This window comes from Malus domestica, chromosome 04 (assembly GCF_042453785.1).
Source record: "Malus domestica chromosome 04, GDT2T_hap1".
NCBI lineage: Eukaryota > Viridiplantae > Streptophyta > Magnoliopsida > Rosales > Rosaceae > Malus > Malus domestica.
The window spans coordinates 3,039,654-3,055,793 of record NC_091664.1 but is presented as its reverse complement, the minus strand read 5'-3'; the positions used below and the strand labels follow the sequence as shown (position 1 = coordinate 3,055,793).

The window sequence follows — 16,140 nt, the reverse complement described above, 5'->3', positions numbered from 1 at the left end:
TCTAGTTTGATGCGTGAAGAGGAAAATATATAACAAAGTTATGATTATTGTGGAGTGGGTGCTAGAGTTGTTGGTTAAACTGCAACTTAACCTACTTTTGTGGTGATAGCAAGTCCAATTTGTAGGATTGGTCCACAGACCAACCTTTCAACTGTTCCTATAATAATAATAATAATTATACTTTGATCATTTTATGGTGGGCACTCCTTACTTGCCTCTCTTTGAGACCAAGCCACCTCTCCTTGCTCTCATTCCTTTTCTAGCTAGCCTAATCATTATTTTTTAAGGAATACAACACTTATCACATTTTTCATACTACAGTTATACCACTTTTCTAATAGTGACGAGGTCCACAAACATAATAAGAATAACATTTTTATTCTTCTTTTGATAGATATAAATCGATATTAAGAATTAAGTTGTTTTCTAAGTAAATAATTTAATAGATAATATTGATAGTATATCAAAGCCGTTCGTGTTAAGGCCGCTTGGCGGCGAGATGAGCCTTGGGCTTGATGACTATAGACTTCTTAGGCGCTATGCAGAATAGAGTCTCGTAAGCCCTTCAAGGTATGGATAACATTTGCATGGTCCGTCAAGGGAAGGACGGTCATATTGAGCTGATAATACACATGACGTGCTCTAACAAGTTGAGATATTTTATGTCGTAACATATATGACTTTGGTACTATGTATATGCAAAGTCATATTTTATTTGGATATAACTCTAGAGTTAAAAGTATGATCTCCACTTTAGAAGATACAAAATTTATATTTAAGACTTTAATAATTCTCTAATTTAAAAGTCAAATTTAACTCCGTATGCATAAGATGTTAAACTTAAACCACCACATTTGGAATCAAATATGACTTTATGATTTTTAACTTTTTGTTTTAGGATCATAGATAAGCTAGAGATAAAACCAAAGAAATTATAAAACAAAAGTTATAATATTTAGTGTTTTTTCAGTAGAATCAATAGCCAACACTAATCTATAGTAATGGAAAGGAGGAGGATGCTTTGAACTTGGAAAGCAGTGTGCTAAAAGGAAGACCCTAACTACCAGAACAATCCACCACTTCCAAAGTTATAATATTTAGTTTGCAATGTGGGTAACCTAGTCATAATAAATTTCAAAACTAAAATGTTTCAAGTGGGGGAAAGCAAACTAAGGGGCTCCAAAGGTTTCGGACTTCATTCTATATTGAAGTTTCAAACTCCGTTACTCCTTGGCCTAGTCGTACACATTGGTTTACTTGTTGGACTAGCATCAACAACAACAACAACAACAAAGCCTTTTCCCACTAAGTGGGGTCGGCTATATGAATCCTAGAACGCCATTGCGCTCGGTTTTGTGTCATGCCCTCCGTTAGATCCAAGTACTCTAAGTCTTTTCTTAGAGTCTCTTCCAAAGTTTTCCTAGGTCTTCCTCTACCCCTTCGGCCCTGAACCTCTGTCCCGTAGTCACATCTTCGAACCGGAGCGTCAGTCGGCCTTCTTTGCACATGTCCAAATCACCAGAGCCGATTTTCTCTCATCTTTCCTACAATTTCGGCTACTCCTACTTTACCTCGGATATCCTCATTCCCAATCTTATCCTTTCTCGTGTGCCCACACATCCCACGAAGCATCCTCATCTCCGCTACACCCATTTTGTGTACGTGTTGATGCTTCACCACCCAACATTCTCTGCCATACAACATCGCTGGCCTTATTGCCGTCCTATAAAATTTTCCCTTGAGCTTCAGTGGCCTACGACGGTCACACAACACGCCGGATGCACTCTTTCCATCCAGCTCGTATTCTATGGTTGAGATCTCCATCTAATTCTCCGTTCTCTTGCAAGATAGATCCTAGGTAACGAAAACGGTCGCTTTTTGTGATCTTCGCTAGATTGCTCCGGTCATTAGTGTGGATAAGTATATAAATGGATAGAGATAGGAAAGCAAACACAAGATGTACGTGGTTCACCCAGATTGGCTACGCCCACGGAATAGAAGAGTTCTCATTAATTGTGAAGGGTTTACACAAGTACATAGGTTCAAGCTCTCCTTTAGTGAGTACGAGTGAATGATTTAGTACAAATGACATTAGGAAATATTGTGGGATAATGATCTCGTAATCACGAAACTTCTAAGTATCGGAGTGTGGTGTCGTCTTGACTTGCCTTATCTGTCTCATAGGTAGATGTGGCATCTTCTCTGGAAGTACTCTTCCTCCATCCAGGGGTGGTATCTTTAACTGGTGGAGATGCACAAGGTAATGTATCAATTTCACTTGAAGCTTACTTGTAGTTTCAGGTTTGGTCAAGCGCGATACAAACCATGTAGTAGGAGTCCCCCAAGTCGCCGAGCTAGGGGGTCTGCTGAAAGAGGTGACAGACAAGGTAAGCAATCAGAGCTCCGACTGATTGTTCACCTTCTCCCCATCTTGCAGCAGCATGAAGGATAAAGAGAAGAAAATTGAGAAGAGATGATATGAGATACTTTTGCTTTTGAAGAAGTAACTTTCCACAGGCTTATTCTTGAACTGAGCTGGAGGGTTTTCTGGTTTCCTCCAGAGTATAAGGCCGACTGAAGAATTTGATGGTCAAAACAAGTCCATCAAATCTAGAGTACGTTCCACCCTGCTGATATGGGATACTTTTGCTTTTGACAGAGTAATGGATGTATCGGCACGTGTGCTGTTACGCTTGTCTCCACATGCTTCCTTGTATCCTTCGCACTTGCCCTATCTGTTCCTCAAGCAGATGCGGAATCTTCCCTGGAAACATAAGATGATGAAGATGAGTACTCGAGAGCAATGCCAGGTAAGTAATCAGGTAAGGGGTTCCAGGCAGTCAGTTCCTGGCTGGAAGCTTGATTCCAAGTACTGACTGATTGCTCTCTTTCTCCTTGTCTTGCAGGTAAAAACAAGGCCAAAAGAAAAAACAGGGAAAAAGCATGATATGGGATACTCTTGCTTTTAACCCTGATGATATGAGATATTCTTGCTCTAGTATAGCTTGTTTGCAGAGGTATTATCGGGGGGAAAGAAAGCTGAATATTTCGAAAGGCTTTGTTGGGAGTGCCCTCTCAGATATGATGAAGGGTTGAGCATTTTTGCAGGTCTGCCTGTCCGTTGGGGATGGAGGTCGACATATATAGGAGTCTCCCTAACAACAAGTAGTAATGCTATTCCTTTACCCTGCTTGGTCATAGCACGGTAGTGGGAGCTGCCAGTTTCACATGTTTTAACTCTGTCAGAGCACTTTGAAAAAGTGGTCTGTGGTATCTGGCTCTCGAGATTCGGAGAACGATGCCTCTTCGATTTTTGAGAAAGCAATCATGCTGGGGGTCTGACTCTCGAGATTCGGAGAGCAGTGTCTCTTCGATTTTTGAGGAAGTAATCATGTTGGGAGTCTGGCTCTCGAGATTCGGAAGGCGGTGCCTCTTCGATTTTGGAGCAAGCAATCTTGTTGGGAGTGTTGTCTCGAATGTGAGTAAAGGTTGGACATGTTTGCTAGTCTACCTTGCCACGAAGCACAAAGGTTGACACACAGGGACTTTCCAATTATCCAGCAATGGTACTGTTCCTTTACCCTCTCTTCGATTTTGAGAAAGTAGTCATGTTGGGAGTCTGGCTCTCGAGATTCGGAAGACGGTGCCTCTTCGATTTTGGAGCAAGCAATCTTGTTGGGACTGTTTTCTCGAATGTGAGTAAAGGTTGGGCATGTTTGCTAGTCTACCTTGCCACGAAGCACAGAGGTTGACACACAGGGACTTTCCAATTATCCAGCAGTGGTACTGTTCTTTTACCCTTGTGGGTAATAATATGGTAGCTAGACCTTCAAAATTTATGTGTCTAAACTTTGTTAGTGCTGTTTCTTTGCTATTCTTTTACCTTTCTTGGTCAGAGCGATGTAGTGGGAGCTGCAAGCTTCACGTGCTCAACTTTGGCAGAGAACTTTGGCAAAGTGATCTGTGGTACCCATGAGTTATTGTTGCGTGTGGGAAGTGGGTGATTGAACAGTAAGATTCATGTGCTTTCTACTTCACCAGAAGTCTTCGACAAAATGCCCATAATTTCTGCAAAGCTGAGTGTGCGTGTGACAGGTGCTGACAAGGCTAGAAAAGTAGGTGCCTCTTCGATTTCTGAGATCGGCCCTCGTGGTCTCTGAGCAGCCCAGCTTTTGAGAAAGCGAGCGCCTCTTCGATTGATTCGGAGAACGGTGCCTCACCGATTTTTGAGAAAGCAATCATGCTGGGGGTCTGGCTCTCGAGATTCGGGGAGCAGTGTCTCTTCGAGTTTTGAGAAAGTAATCATGTTGGGAGAGTGGCTCTCGAGATTCGGAGGGTGGTGCCTCTTCGATTTTGGAGCAAGCAATCTTGTTGGGAGTGTTTTCTCGAATGTGAGTAAAGGTTGGGCATGTTTGCTAGTCTACCTTGCCACGAAGCACAGAGGTTGACACACAGGGACTTTCCAATTATCCAGCAATGGTACTGTTCCTTTACCCGCTCTTCGATTTTTAAGAAAGTAGTCATGTTAGGAGTCTGGCTCTTTAGATTCGGAGGACGGTGCCTCTTCGATTTTGGAGCAAGCAATCTTATTGGGAGTGTTTTCTCGAATGTGAGTAAAGGTTGGGCATGTTTGCTAGTCTACCTTGCCACGAAGCACAGAGGTTGACATACATGGACTTTCCAATTATCCAGCAGTGGTACTGTTCCTTTACCCTTGTGGGTAATAATATGGTAGCTAGACCTTCAAAATTTATGGGTCTAAACTTTGTTAGTGTTGTTTCTTTGCTATTCTTTTACCCTTCTTGGTCAGAGCGATGTAGTGGGAGCTGCAAGCTTCACGTGCTCAACTTTGGCAGAGAACTTTGGCAAAGTTATCTGTGGTACCCATGAGCTATTGTTGCGTGTGGGAAGTGGGTGATTGAACAGTAAGATTCATGTGTTTTCTACTTCCCCAGAAGTCTTTGACAGAATGCCCATAATTTCCGCAAAGCTGAGTGTGCGTGTGACAGGTGCTGACAAGGCTGGAAAAGTAGGTGCCTCTTCGATTTCTGAGATCGGCCCTCGTGGTCTCTAGGGAGCCCAGCTTTTGAGAAAGCGAGCGCCTCTTCGATTTCTGAGATCGGCCTTCGTGGTCTTTGAGCAGCCCAACTTTTGAGAAAGCAAACGGCTCTTCGATTTCTGAGATCAACCCTCGTGATCTCTAAGCAGCCCAACTTTTGAGAAAGCAAACGCCTCTTCGATTTCTGAGCAGGCGCCTCTTTGATTTCTGAAGCTCCGTCGAGTGCAGATTTTTATAGAGGCTGGCATTAAGTTCCAAAGCACACTTGAATCTCCACCAGTAGAAGCTTCATTCTTGCACTTCTAATATCTTGATTTGTCCGACCTCTTCTCTCTTCAACACCTTTGAAAATGTCTGGCCCCTCCGACCGTCGTTTTGACTTGAACCTTGTTGAAGAGGCAGCCCCGCCTTCTCCAGACAACATATGGCGCCCATCCTTCGTCTCCCCAACTGGTCCTCTTACCGTTGGGGATTCCGTGATGAAGAATGATATGACCGCTGCGGTGGTGGCCAGGAACCTTCTCACTCCCAAAGATAACAGACTACTTTCCAAACGGTCTGATGAGTTAGCTGTTAAGGATTCGCTGGCTCTCAGTGTTCAGTGTGCAGGTTCTGTGTCTAATATGGCCCAACGCCTATTTGCTCGAACCCGCCAAGTTGAATCATTGGCGGCTGAAGTGATGAGTCTCAAACAGGAGATTAGAGGGCTCAAGCATGAGAATAAACAGTTGCACCGGCTCGCACATGACTATGCTACAAACATGAAGAGGAAGCTTGACCAGATGAAGGAAACTGATGGTCAGGTTTTACTTGATCATCAGAGATTTGTGGGTTTGTTCCAAAGGCATTTATTGCCTTCGTCTTCTGGGGCTGTACCGCGTAATGAAGCTCCAAATGATCAACCTCTGATGCCTCCTCCTCCTAGGGTTCTGTCCAGTACTGAGGCTCCAAATGATCCCCCTCCGGTGCCTTCTCTTTCTGGGGCTCTACCGACTGCTGAGACTTCTCCTAAGCAACCTTTGTGAAGGCTCCCTCTTGTGTGTTTATTTTGACTCATGTATATGTACATATTTGTAGCTTATCGGGGATATCAATAAATAAGCTTTCCTTTATTTCAACGTATTGTGTTAAATACACCAAAGCCTTCTTCGCTAAGTTCTTTGAATTTTCTTTTGTTGAAGCTTGTATGTTGAAGCTTTCTGAGTGGAGCATGTAGGTTGGGGTAGTGTTCCCTTAATTTCCCGAGTGAGGAAAACTTCTTGGTTGGAGACTTGGAAAATCCAAGTCACTGAGTGGGATCGGCTATATGAATCTTAGAACGCCATTGTGCTCGATCCTGTGTCATGTCCTTCGTTAGATCCAAGTACTCTAAGTCTTTTCTTAGAGTCTCTTCCAAAGTTTTCCTAGGTCTTCCTCTACCCCTTCGGCCCTGAACCTCTGTCCCATAGTCGCATCTTCTAATCGGAGCGTCAGTAGGCCTTCTTTGCACATGTCCAAACCACCGTAACCGATTTTCTCTCATCTTTCCTTCAATTTCGGCTACTCCTACTTTACCCCGGATATCCTCATTCCTAATCTTATCCTTTCTCGTGTGCCCACACATCCAACGAAGCATCCTCATCTCCGCTACACCCATTTTGTGTACGTGTTGATGTTTCACCGCCCAACATTCTGTGCCATACAGCATCGCCGGCCTTATTGCCGTCCTATAAAATTTTCCCTTGAGCTTCAGTGGCATACGGCGGTCACACAACACGCCGGATGCACTCTTCCACTTCATCCATCCAGCTTGTATTCTATGGTTGAGATCTCCATCTAATTCTCCGTTCTTTTGCAAGATAGATCCTAGGTAACGAAAACGGTCGCTCTTTGGTATTTCTTGATCTCCGATCCTCACCCCTAACTCGTTTTGGCCTCCATTTGCACTAAACTTGCACTCCATATATTCTGTCTTTGATCGGCTTAGGCGAAGACCTTTAGATTCCAACACTTCTCTCCAAAGGTTAAGCTTTGCATTTACCCCTTCCTGAGTTTCATCTATCAACACTATATCGTCTGCGAAAAGCATACACCAAGGAATATCATCTTGAATATGTCCTGTTAACTCATCCATTACCAACGCAAAAAGGTAAGGACTTAAGGATGAGCCTTGATGTAATCCTACAGTTATGGGAAAGCTTTCGGTTTGTCCTTCATGAGTTCTTACGGCAGTCTTTGCTCCTTCATACATATCCTTTATAGCTTGGATATATGCTACTCGTACTCCTTTCTTCTCTAAAATCCTCCAAAGAATGTCTCTTGGGACCCTATCATACGCTTTTTCCAAATCTATAAAGACCATGTGTAAATCCTTTTTCCCATCTCTATATCTTTCCATCAATCTTCGTAAGAGATAGATTGCCTCCATGGTTGAGCGCCCTGGCATGAACCCGAATTGGTTGTCCGAAACCCGTGTCTCTTGCCTCAATCTATGCTCAATGACTCTCTCCCAGAGCTTCATTGTATGACTCATTAGCTTAATACCCCTATAGTTCATGCAATTTTGTACGTCGCCCTTATTCTTGTAGATAGGCACCAAAGTGCTCGTTCGCCACTCATTTGGCATCTTCTTCGTTTTCAAAATCCTATTGAAAAGGTCAGTGAGCCATGTTATACCTGTCTCTCCCAAAACTTTCCACACTTCGATTGGTATATCGTCTGGGCCTATTGCTTTTCTATGCTTCATCTTCTTCAAAGCTACAACCACTTCTTCCTTCCGGATTCGACGATAAAAGGAGTAGTTTCTACACTCTTCTGAGTTACTCAACTCCCCTAAAGAAGCACTCCTTTCATGTCCTTCATTGAAAAGATTATGAAAATAACCTCTCCATCTGTCTTTAACCGCGTTCTCTGTAGCAAGAACCTTTCCATCCTCATCCTTGATGCACCTCACTTGGTTTAGGTCCCTTGTCTTCTTTTCCCTTGCTCTAGCTAGTTTATAGATATCCAACTCTCCTTCTTTGGTATCTAGTCGTTTATACATATCGTCGTAAGCCGCTAACTTAGCTTCTCTGACAGCTTTCTTCGCCTCTTGCTTCGCTTTTCTATACCTTTCACCATTTTCATCGGTCCTCTCCTTGTATAAGGCTTTACAACATTCCTTCTTAGCCTTCACCTTTGTTTGTACCTCCTCATTCCACCACCAAGATTCCTTTTGGTGTGGGGCAAAGCCCTTGGACTCTCCTAATACCTCTTTTGCTACTTTTCGGATACAACTAGCCATGGAATCCCACATTTGGCTAGCTTCCCCCTCTCTATCCCACACACATTGGGTGATTACCTTCTCTTTGAAAATGGCTTGTTTTTCTGCTTTTAGATTCCACCATCTAGTTCTTGGGCACTTCCAAGTCTTGTTCTTTTGTCTTACTCTTTTGATATGTACATCCATCACCAACAAGCGATGTTGATTAGCCACGCTCTCTCCTGGTATAACTTTGCAATCCTTACAAGTTATACGATCCCCTTTCCTCATTAGAAGAAAATCTATTTGTGTTTTTGACGACCCACTCTTGTAGGTGATCACATGTTCTTCTCTCTTCTTAAAGAAGGTGTTGGCTAAGAAGAGATCATATGCCATTGCAAAATCCAAGATAGCTTCCCCATCCTCGTTTCTCTCCCCAAAACCATGGCCACCATGAAAACCTCCATAGTTGCCTGTCTCCCTGCCCACGTGTCCATTTAAATCTCCTCCTATAAATAACTTCTCCGTCTGAGCAATTCCTTGCACCAAGTCTCCAAGATCTTCCCAAAATTTCTCCTTCGAACTCGTATCCAACCCTACTTGAGGTGCGTACGCACTAATCACATTGATAAGTTCTTGTCCTATTACAATCTTGATTGCCATGATTCTATCTCCTACCCTCTTGATATCTACAACATCTTGTACCAAGGTCTTGTCCACGATGATGCCAACACCGTTTCTCGTTCTATTTGTGCCCGAATACCAAAGTTTAAACCCTGAGTTTTCTAGATCCTTTGCCTTACTACCAACCCACTTAGTTTCTTGTAGGCACATAATATTTATCCTTCTCCTCACCATAACTTCCACTACTTCCATAGATTTTCCCGTTAAGGTTCCTATATTCCACGTTCCTAAACGCATTTTGCTCTCTTGAACTCTACCCTTCTGTCCTAGCTTCTTCACCCTCCCCCGTCTAATAGGATCAAAGTACTTCTTTTGTGTGTCCCGGGTAAAGTTGATAGGAGCATATGCTCCCAAACAACTTTGAGTGGAGTCGTTCGAAAAGAAGTTTCTATGGCCCCCTTGCTCATTTAACACTGCATCCGGGTGCCGATGGAGATACAGCGACCCTTGCTCACTTATCACTGTGCTCGGGCCACACAGCGCGCCACTTACGGGTGACGCCCTAGCTTTAGCGCGATTTTGTTCTGGATTCATTTTCATAAGGATTCGACGTGATCATGGAGTGCCGGCTGTCGACTACCTGACGCCCTCCCCCTCCTCCTTTATCCGGGCTTGGGACCGGCCATGTAAGACATAGGCGGAGTTACTTGTTGGACTAGCATCCAAAAGATAAATTTTTATTACTCTCATATTAATCGATAGCTTTACTAACATGAACTTGTCTTCCTAAACCTTGGTGTGGCATGACTCACCTCCGCTGAAAGTTTTTGCTTCTTTGCACTCAGATTCTTTTGACTCGCATGGTTTCTAATTTTCAAATTAAAGTGCATCTAAGCTTATAAGTTAGTCCCCCGCTTCATGAGTGATTTTAATTTTTATACCATGAACCGTGATTAGCCTTCCCATTATTGTATTTATCAAACATGTGAATAGAATTTCAATTTTATTCCCAAGCCATTGGCTTTTTATTTATTATTTTGTTCTAAAAGCTTTGGAGGCAACATACAATGAAAAGAAGAAGAACAGCTGATTCAAAAAGCTTTATTCATATGATGACAACCGCAGATACATACACGTAACACGTCCATAGAGCTTTAAACCTCAAAAATATTACAAAAAAAAAAAAAAAAAACACCAAAAAGATATTCAGAGGATAAAATATAGAAACAGCACCCATCCCACGATGAAAATGTAAATACTTTATTTGCATAGAAAAGTGAGATGGTTGGCTCATTTTTTCCAGGCTGAGTGAGCTCTGCTGAGGCTTTTTAAGAGCAACTTCGATGAGGAAATGGTTCCAGCTATCCCAAGAAGGGTGCCAAATGCAATTAGGGTGAGGTTGAGGACCATGAGAGGCCTTGAAATTTGACCCCAGCATATCTTGAGGTAGAAGGCACAGGGAAAAATGATACAAATGCCAATACTCACAAGTGATCCAGTGAGGCTGAGAACATACCCAAAATACGGAACAGAGAGAGCTAGTGCTAGAATCACCAGAAGTAGGACTGAACCGACACTGCCCCGGATTAGAAACTTTGTTCTGGAGCTCAAAGAGGGAGGAAGGTTATGCTCAAGCTGGATAGCCATTGGTGCAAATTCAAGAGCATATTTGGTCATTGGTGTCAGCACAGTTGCCCACAGTGCAATCTTTGTCACTATAAGATGTGGAGGCATGCTCAGAGTGATTTGAGGATTCACCTGAGGACCATACAACTTGGCTCCCATGAATGCTAGGGATGTGTAAAGTGTTGTCACTAGAGTGAAGCTTATTATTGATACCTGCAAGAATTTAAAACATATAAAAGGTTAAATTTGGAGAAAACAAAGTAAAAATATAGGTCGTATTTAGTTCGGTCTTGATGACTTTCGGTAGTTCAAGTTCGATACCTAATTATTATTGGCTCATTGGGTTATTACTTAGTCCAAATCCCCACCTACCAATATCGTTATCTAGCGGTTCCATAACTATTTCATTTTAGGTTAGAGTGTGCTCATACTCTAACAAATGAAGTCCATGATCACCGAGTTTCAATCAAAATAGAATGATTTGTATTGAAGTTTTGTTCACATCCTAATTAGATTGTTATCCAACAGTTGTGGTGATCTGAATTATTTCTTCATGGTTAACGGCGATCAAGAGATTGGGAATGATAGTTTATTTATGTACCATGTTCTAAATATAGATAAAGAATGAAGGAGTACTACATAGACTGGAGAAATTAGTTATTTAACTTATTATATATATGATTGGAGAGACTATAAAAAGTATACCTTGGTGAACTTGGATGGATCTTTCATGGCCTTGTATAAATTGGGGAAAACAATATGTCCTGCAAAGCTGAAGATATAAAGGCCAGATATTGCAGGAATGTTATGAATCTGGAGGGCAGGTATGGTGTGGTTCAATTTCACCCCTCCAAAAATGGCGGTGCATGCCACTGATATAAAAATGACGAGTGACATGATAACTCCGCCGAAGGAAAGGAAAGATATGGAAGAGAGATCTCTCAACCAAAGACTAGGAAGAGCTACGAAGACGGCAATCAAGGTTAAGAGCTGAGATTTCGGTAACTTAGCCCACGAAACATTGAGTTGAATCCCGGAGAACACTCTGGCTAGATTGTCATGCAGAGAGATGGTGTAGGACACAAGGGCCATGAAAATCTCCATGTAAACGAAGGATGCTGCTAGAATTTTTCCTCTGGATCCAAATGCATTGTGTCCAATATCTGTGTAGCTTCTTGACTTGGGATGTTTGTCCAGACATTTTCCAAGGAGATGAGAACAATATGCACATATTACCCCAAGTCCTATCAATAGGAATGCAGAAGACCAACCCCCATTTTCTAAGGCATATGGAGTTGATAACTGTCCCAAACCTGCAACCCAAAACGTATGCAAAATTAATTAATTTACAACATATTTGTTGAAGTTTAAGTTAATATTTTTTTTTGTAGTGCAACTGGTGTGAAAAGCTAAATGATATATATAACGATTTGATCAAGGATTATCTTTGCAAACAAAAAAAAAAAAAAAAAAAAAGATTTGGGTTGTTAGATAAAGTGGAAATGAAAATGCAGTCAATCTAATGACTAAGATATTGTCGATTAAACGAATGGTTAATATATTGTTGTTTAAGCGAATTTATAGCATGAAAGAGTACCTAAAAAATAAACGGTCCGTTGACTGTACAGTACCTAAAAAATAAACGGTCCGTTGACTGTACAATATCTAAAAAATAAACGGTCTGTTGACTGTACCCCAAAACTTGTACCTAACTTTCTCAAGTTGACATCCTTAATATAACCTAGAAAGCGTAAGCGATCTTGTATATATAAACACACAACCGAAACCAAAAACAAAGCTAAGTACTGTAGTTACATGCACATATTAGACCGTTTGATCAAATAACTCTAGTTCATGAAAAATTCATTACCTATGAGCATCCCACTCATGTTGATAACAGACTGAGTAACTGAATTGTTGGCCTCTGCATGGTGCTCAACAACACCCGTGACTCTCTTGCCGCTCTCGAAGCCTTGGTCACACGTACATACTTTGTTTTCCTCCAGACAAACGTTGCAGCTCAGATTCGCACGCTGCCCTGCGTCGCTCACAAGAACTTGATTCTGGTGTGGGAGGCAGTTTGATCTTGATGTTCCGAACAATTTGTTCCACATGTTCATGTCCTAGCTAAGCAAATAAAAGGTTCTAGCTAAGAGATACTTAGTGAATGCTACGTACAAGAAGTGAAGGGGTGGTATATATATACATGTATGAACAGAAGCAATATTCCTACAGTACTATACTGCTCACTACTATCTGAAAAAAGCTGTAAGATGTATAAATTTTTGCGATCTTCCAAATCTAGAGGAATAAGAGGGGTATATTTTTATAACAAAATGAAATTTTACAGGTATACTTTTAAGTACTATTTAGAGGTCGCACTTGGTGCGATGGCAAGTGCCTTCGCCCATGAGCGGTAGGTCTCGGGTTCGAGACTTGGGAGCAGCCTCTCCATAAAATGGGGGTAAGGCTAGCCGACATTCACCTCTCCCAGACCCTGCGTAAAGCGGGAGCCTTGTGCACTGGGTACGACCTTTTTATACTTTTAAGTACTATTTGCAATTAGAATATGACTTTAAAAATTTGAAGATGTCTCACCTGATAGATACCCAGAGAGAGTTAATTAATTTGGTGTCCACCAGGTTGATGCTAATGGGAAAGTTGGCAAAGAAGTTGACGTACCTCCGTATAACCAGTTGGTGATATGGGGAGTAGTATTATCTCTTATAAAATGGTTTGGTTATTCACCGATGTGGGACTTTACCCTCACATTCTCACAGGCCTCCTTATTTGTAGAGTATTTTCAAGCTTAATACGTAGACAACACAAACAGTGTGACGTGGAGTACGTACCATGAAGAAAGTTGAAGTTCCACTTTAAAACTAATTGACAATATGAGAATGAGAAGTAGCCCAACATCTTGCAAGCCCTAACATAGTTTGGTGCTTCACCAATGTGAAACTTTGTTCTCACATTCTCATATAATTTGCTAACGCAACCAACTTGACCTCATAACTATTCCCAAATCTACCGAATGCATGTGAATCATGATCAAGGTGTTTCACTCATGTATTAAAATTAAATTTCGACAATTAATTGGCGGGAAAGGTGCACTTAAAAAGCACATAGACAATTATGGGTATGCCGACGCTAACTCCCTTTAATTAAGGAGTTAATCCCTCTGCAATTTGGCAACATCACGAACCGGAGTAACATGTACGATACAACAATCTTACTCAAAGGTTGACAGCGTTAGAAAAGAAAACGAAAAGCTAAGAGCTAGACACAACGTTAATTCTCCACTAAAAAAGTAACAACATGAATTAAGTGAATCAAACAAAATTTCCCACGTTAATAATTGGTTATCAAGTGGAATATCTTTTTCGGCCGAGATCTGATGAAATCTATATATGAGTACTTTTGGTGTTTAATGATTCATTTAGAAGTGCTTTTAAAATGACTAAAATGCTTTTGATGATAGTGTTTTGGAACCAATCATTGGTAAAAATGCAAGTGAATCATATAAAAACACTTGAAGTACTTCCTACAAGAAGCACATAACTGGTGCTTCCTGTAAGAAGCACTTTAAGTACTTTTGGAGTTGATAAAAAATATTTTCCCCAAAAACGTTTTCAATTATTTGAAAAACACTTTTAAACGAGCCCAAAGTTCAAATACAATTTCGGTGTATTGCATTGGCATCTCAACCGCTACACCTAAACAAACGAACATTTTTTTTTTCATATTTAAGTTGAAGACTAAATCAATCTAGCAGCAACTCATTACTAGCATTGTCAAGGTATAACATAAACGGCTGAAAACCTTAGGTCCCAACACCAAGTACCTTCACATCAGCACCAAGAATATGATGACGCAAGAGCTTTGGTAAATTTCACGTTAGAAATCCTATGTATGGCTGAATGCGAATTTTCTCATACTCATTATTCTCACAATGTATATATTCGTTTGGTATCTTTAATGTAAAGAATTGTATAACTAGTGTGTTGGATTTGTACCCATGAATCTCGGATTGGATTTTCACCCATGCATTACAGGTTCTAAACTCTTGTAATAGTGGTGTTGAGTTTCCACTCATGCATCCCGAGTTTGAAATTTCATCTTTGTAATAGTTTCGAACCCTTCATCTCTCCTTAATACTAATAACTTCTTTGTTTAAAATCAAATTCCATAAACTAGTGAGTTTTGTAGGAAAATGATGCAAAAAAAAAAAAAGAATAAAAAGATGTGAAACGAATTAAGGGTATCAAATTGTGACATGGCCTACCCTTTGCCTCCATAAAACGTTTTTAGTTGAAAAATGCGACAAGACATAACTGAGAACATGTAGGGAAAGTTGATTCCAAACGAACCAGATGCGCCTGCCAAATAACCTTCATTCCCCTTGCAGGTTGGAGAAGAAAAACATATGATACCATTCATATTGCCTAGAACGCGTACCAAAGATTCTATGATATCTGCTTCTTTTTATGGATATTGTGGGAGTTGAGATCCTCTCTGGATTTTTGTGTCCAAATCGCAGACCGAGAAATCCAGACCAATCATTTAAAACCCTACAACCTCTATTTGTTTATTTCATCGACTCATCTCACACAAACTAAGGGTTCAAATCTCTCTCTCATTTTTTAAACGGTCCGAATTTTTTGATCCGCGTGCTTCAGACTTGGGGAGATCGGGAGAGCATAATTGATTCTACTGAGGGACACATGGTTGATGTTACTTCTTTGTGCCTTTTATGCACTGCATATCTTATTTAATTGTTGCATCTACTTTTTGACATATATGGTTCTAAGGCATGTCTAGACGGCTAACAAAAATTAGGAAAATGGGTTATCAAACTTCATCCGCATCAGTGCAAGAGATCGTGAAGAATGAGAATCTAGCATTTGGGTTTTCTAAAAGAAAGCATGTTTAAAAGGAGATTAATTTAATTCGGAATGGGCAAAAATGACTTCTAGAGGGGGAGAAATGGCCATGGCTACAAGGACATGTTTGGCATTGTTGTGGGTTTAAAAAATTATTTTTGATGTGCTGTCCTGTGAGAATAATTAATTGTGAAATAAATCAATTACGTGTTTGACAAACTATGTTTGTAAATGCGCTTCGACACAAAGCACTGTCAATGTGCTTATTAAATTTTGAATAATACTTGTGTCTCGCCCTTGGTGGAACCTCCTCATTCTACCCATTTTATTTAACGAATTTTCTTATGCATATGTTATATTCGAAACTGGTCAGCTCCTAAATCATCATTTCAAGATTATCTATGCAAACTTCAAATACATATTGATAATTTAGTAATATGTATGTATTAAACAAATAAATGGTTTTGGTAACAATTAAGATCGTCATAGTGAACTTTCAATTTAATTTATACATATAAATGACTAAACGATTTCGGGTTCAGTTGATTTTTTTTTATTTTTATAGAGATGCTCTTGAAATGATGATTTAGGAGTTGAACGTTTCTAATTATGTAATCTATATAGAAAAAATTCGTTAAATGAAAAAGGTGGAGGTAGAAGAGATGTAATTATGTAGAATGACAAAAAAAGAAAAGATAATGTTCAAAGTGTTTCTTACTTATTTGTTT

At 40.6% G+C, this 16,140-nt stretch overlaps 1 protein-coding gene across 1 annotated transcript; it reads right to left on the bottom strand.

The window, feature by feature from the left end:
• Window positions 1-9,990: 9,990 nt before the first annotated feature.
• On the bottom strand, window positions 9,991-12,819 carry LOC103400645 (amino acid transporter AVT1H). The gene is made up of 3 exons (XM_008339305.4): window positions 12,400-12,819; window positions 11,235-11,842; window positions 9,991-10,742 (listed from the first exon to the last, which is right to left on the bottom strand). Exons 1-3 carry the CDS (start codon window positions 12,647-12,649, stop codon window positions 10,194-10,196), a joined length of 1,407 nt encoding a protein of 468 aa, XP_008337527.3. The 5' UTR covers window positions 12,650-12,819; the 3' UTR covers window positions 9,991-10,193.
• Window positions 12,820-16,140: the final 3,321 nt, after the last annotated feature.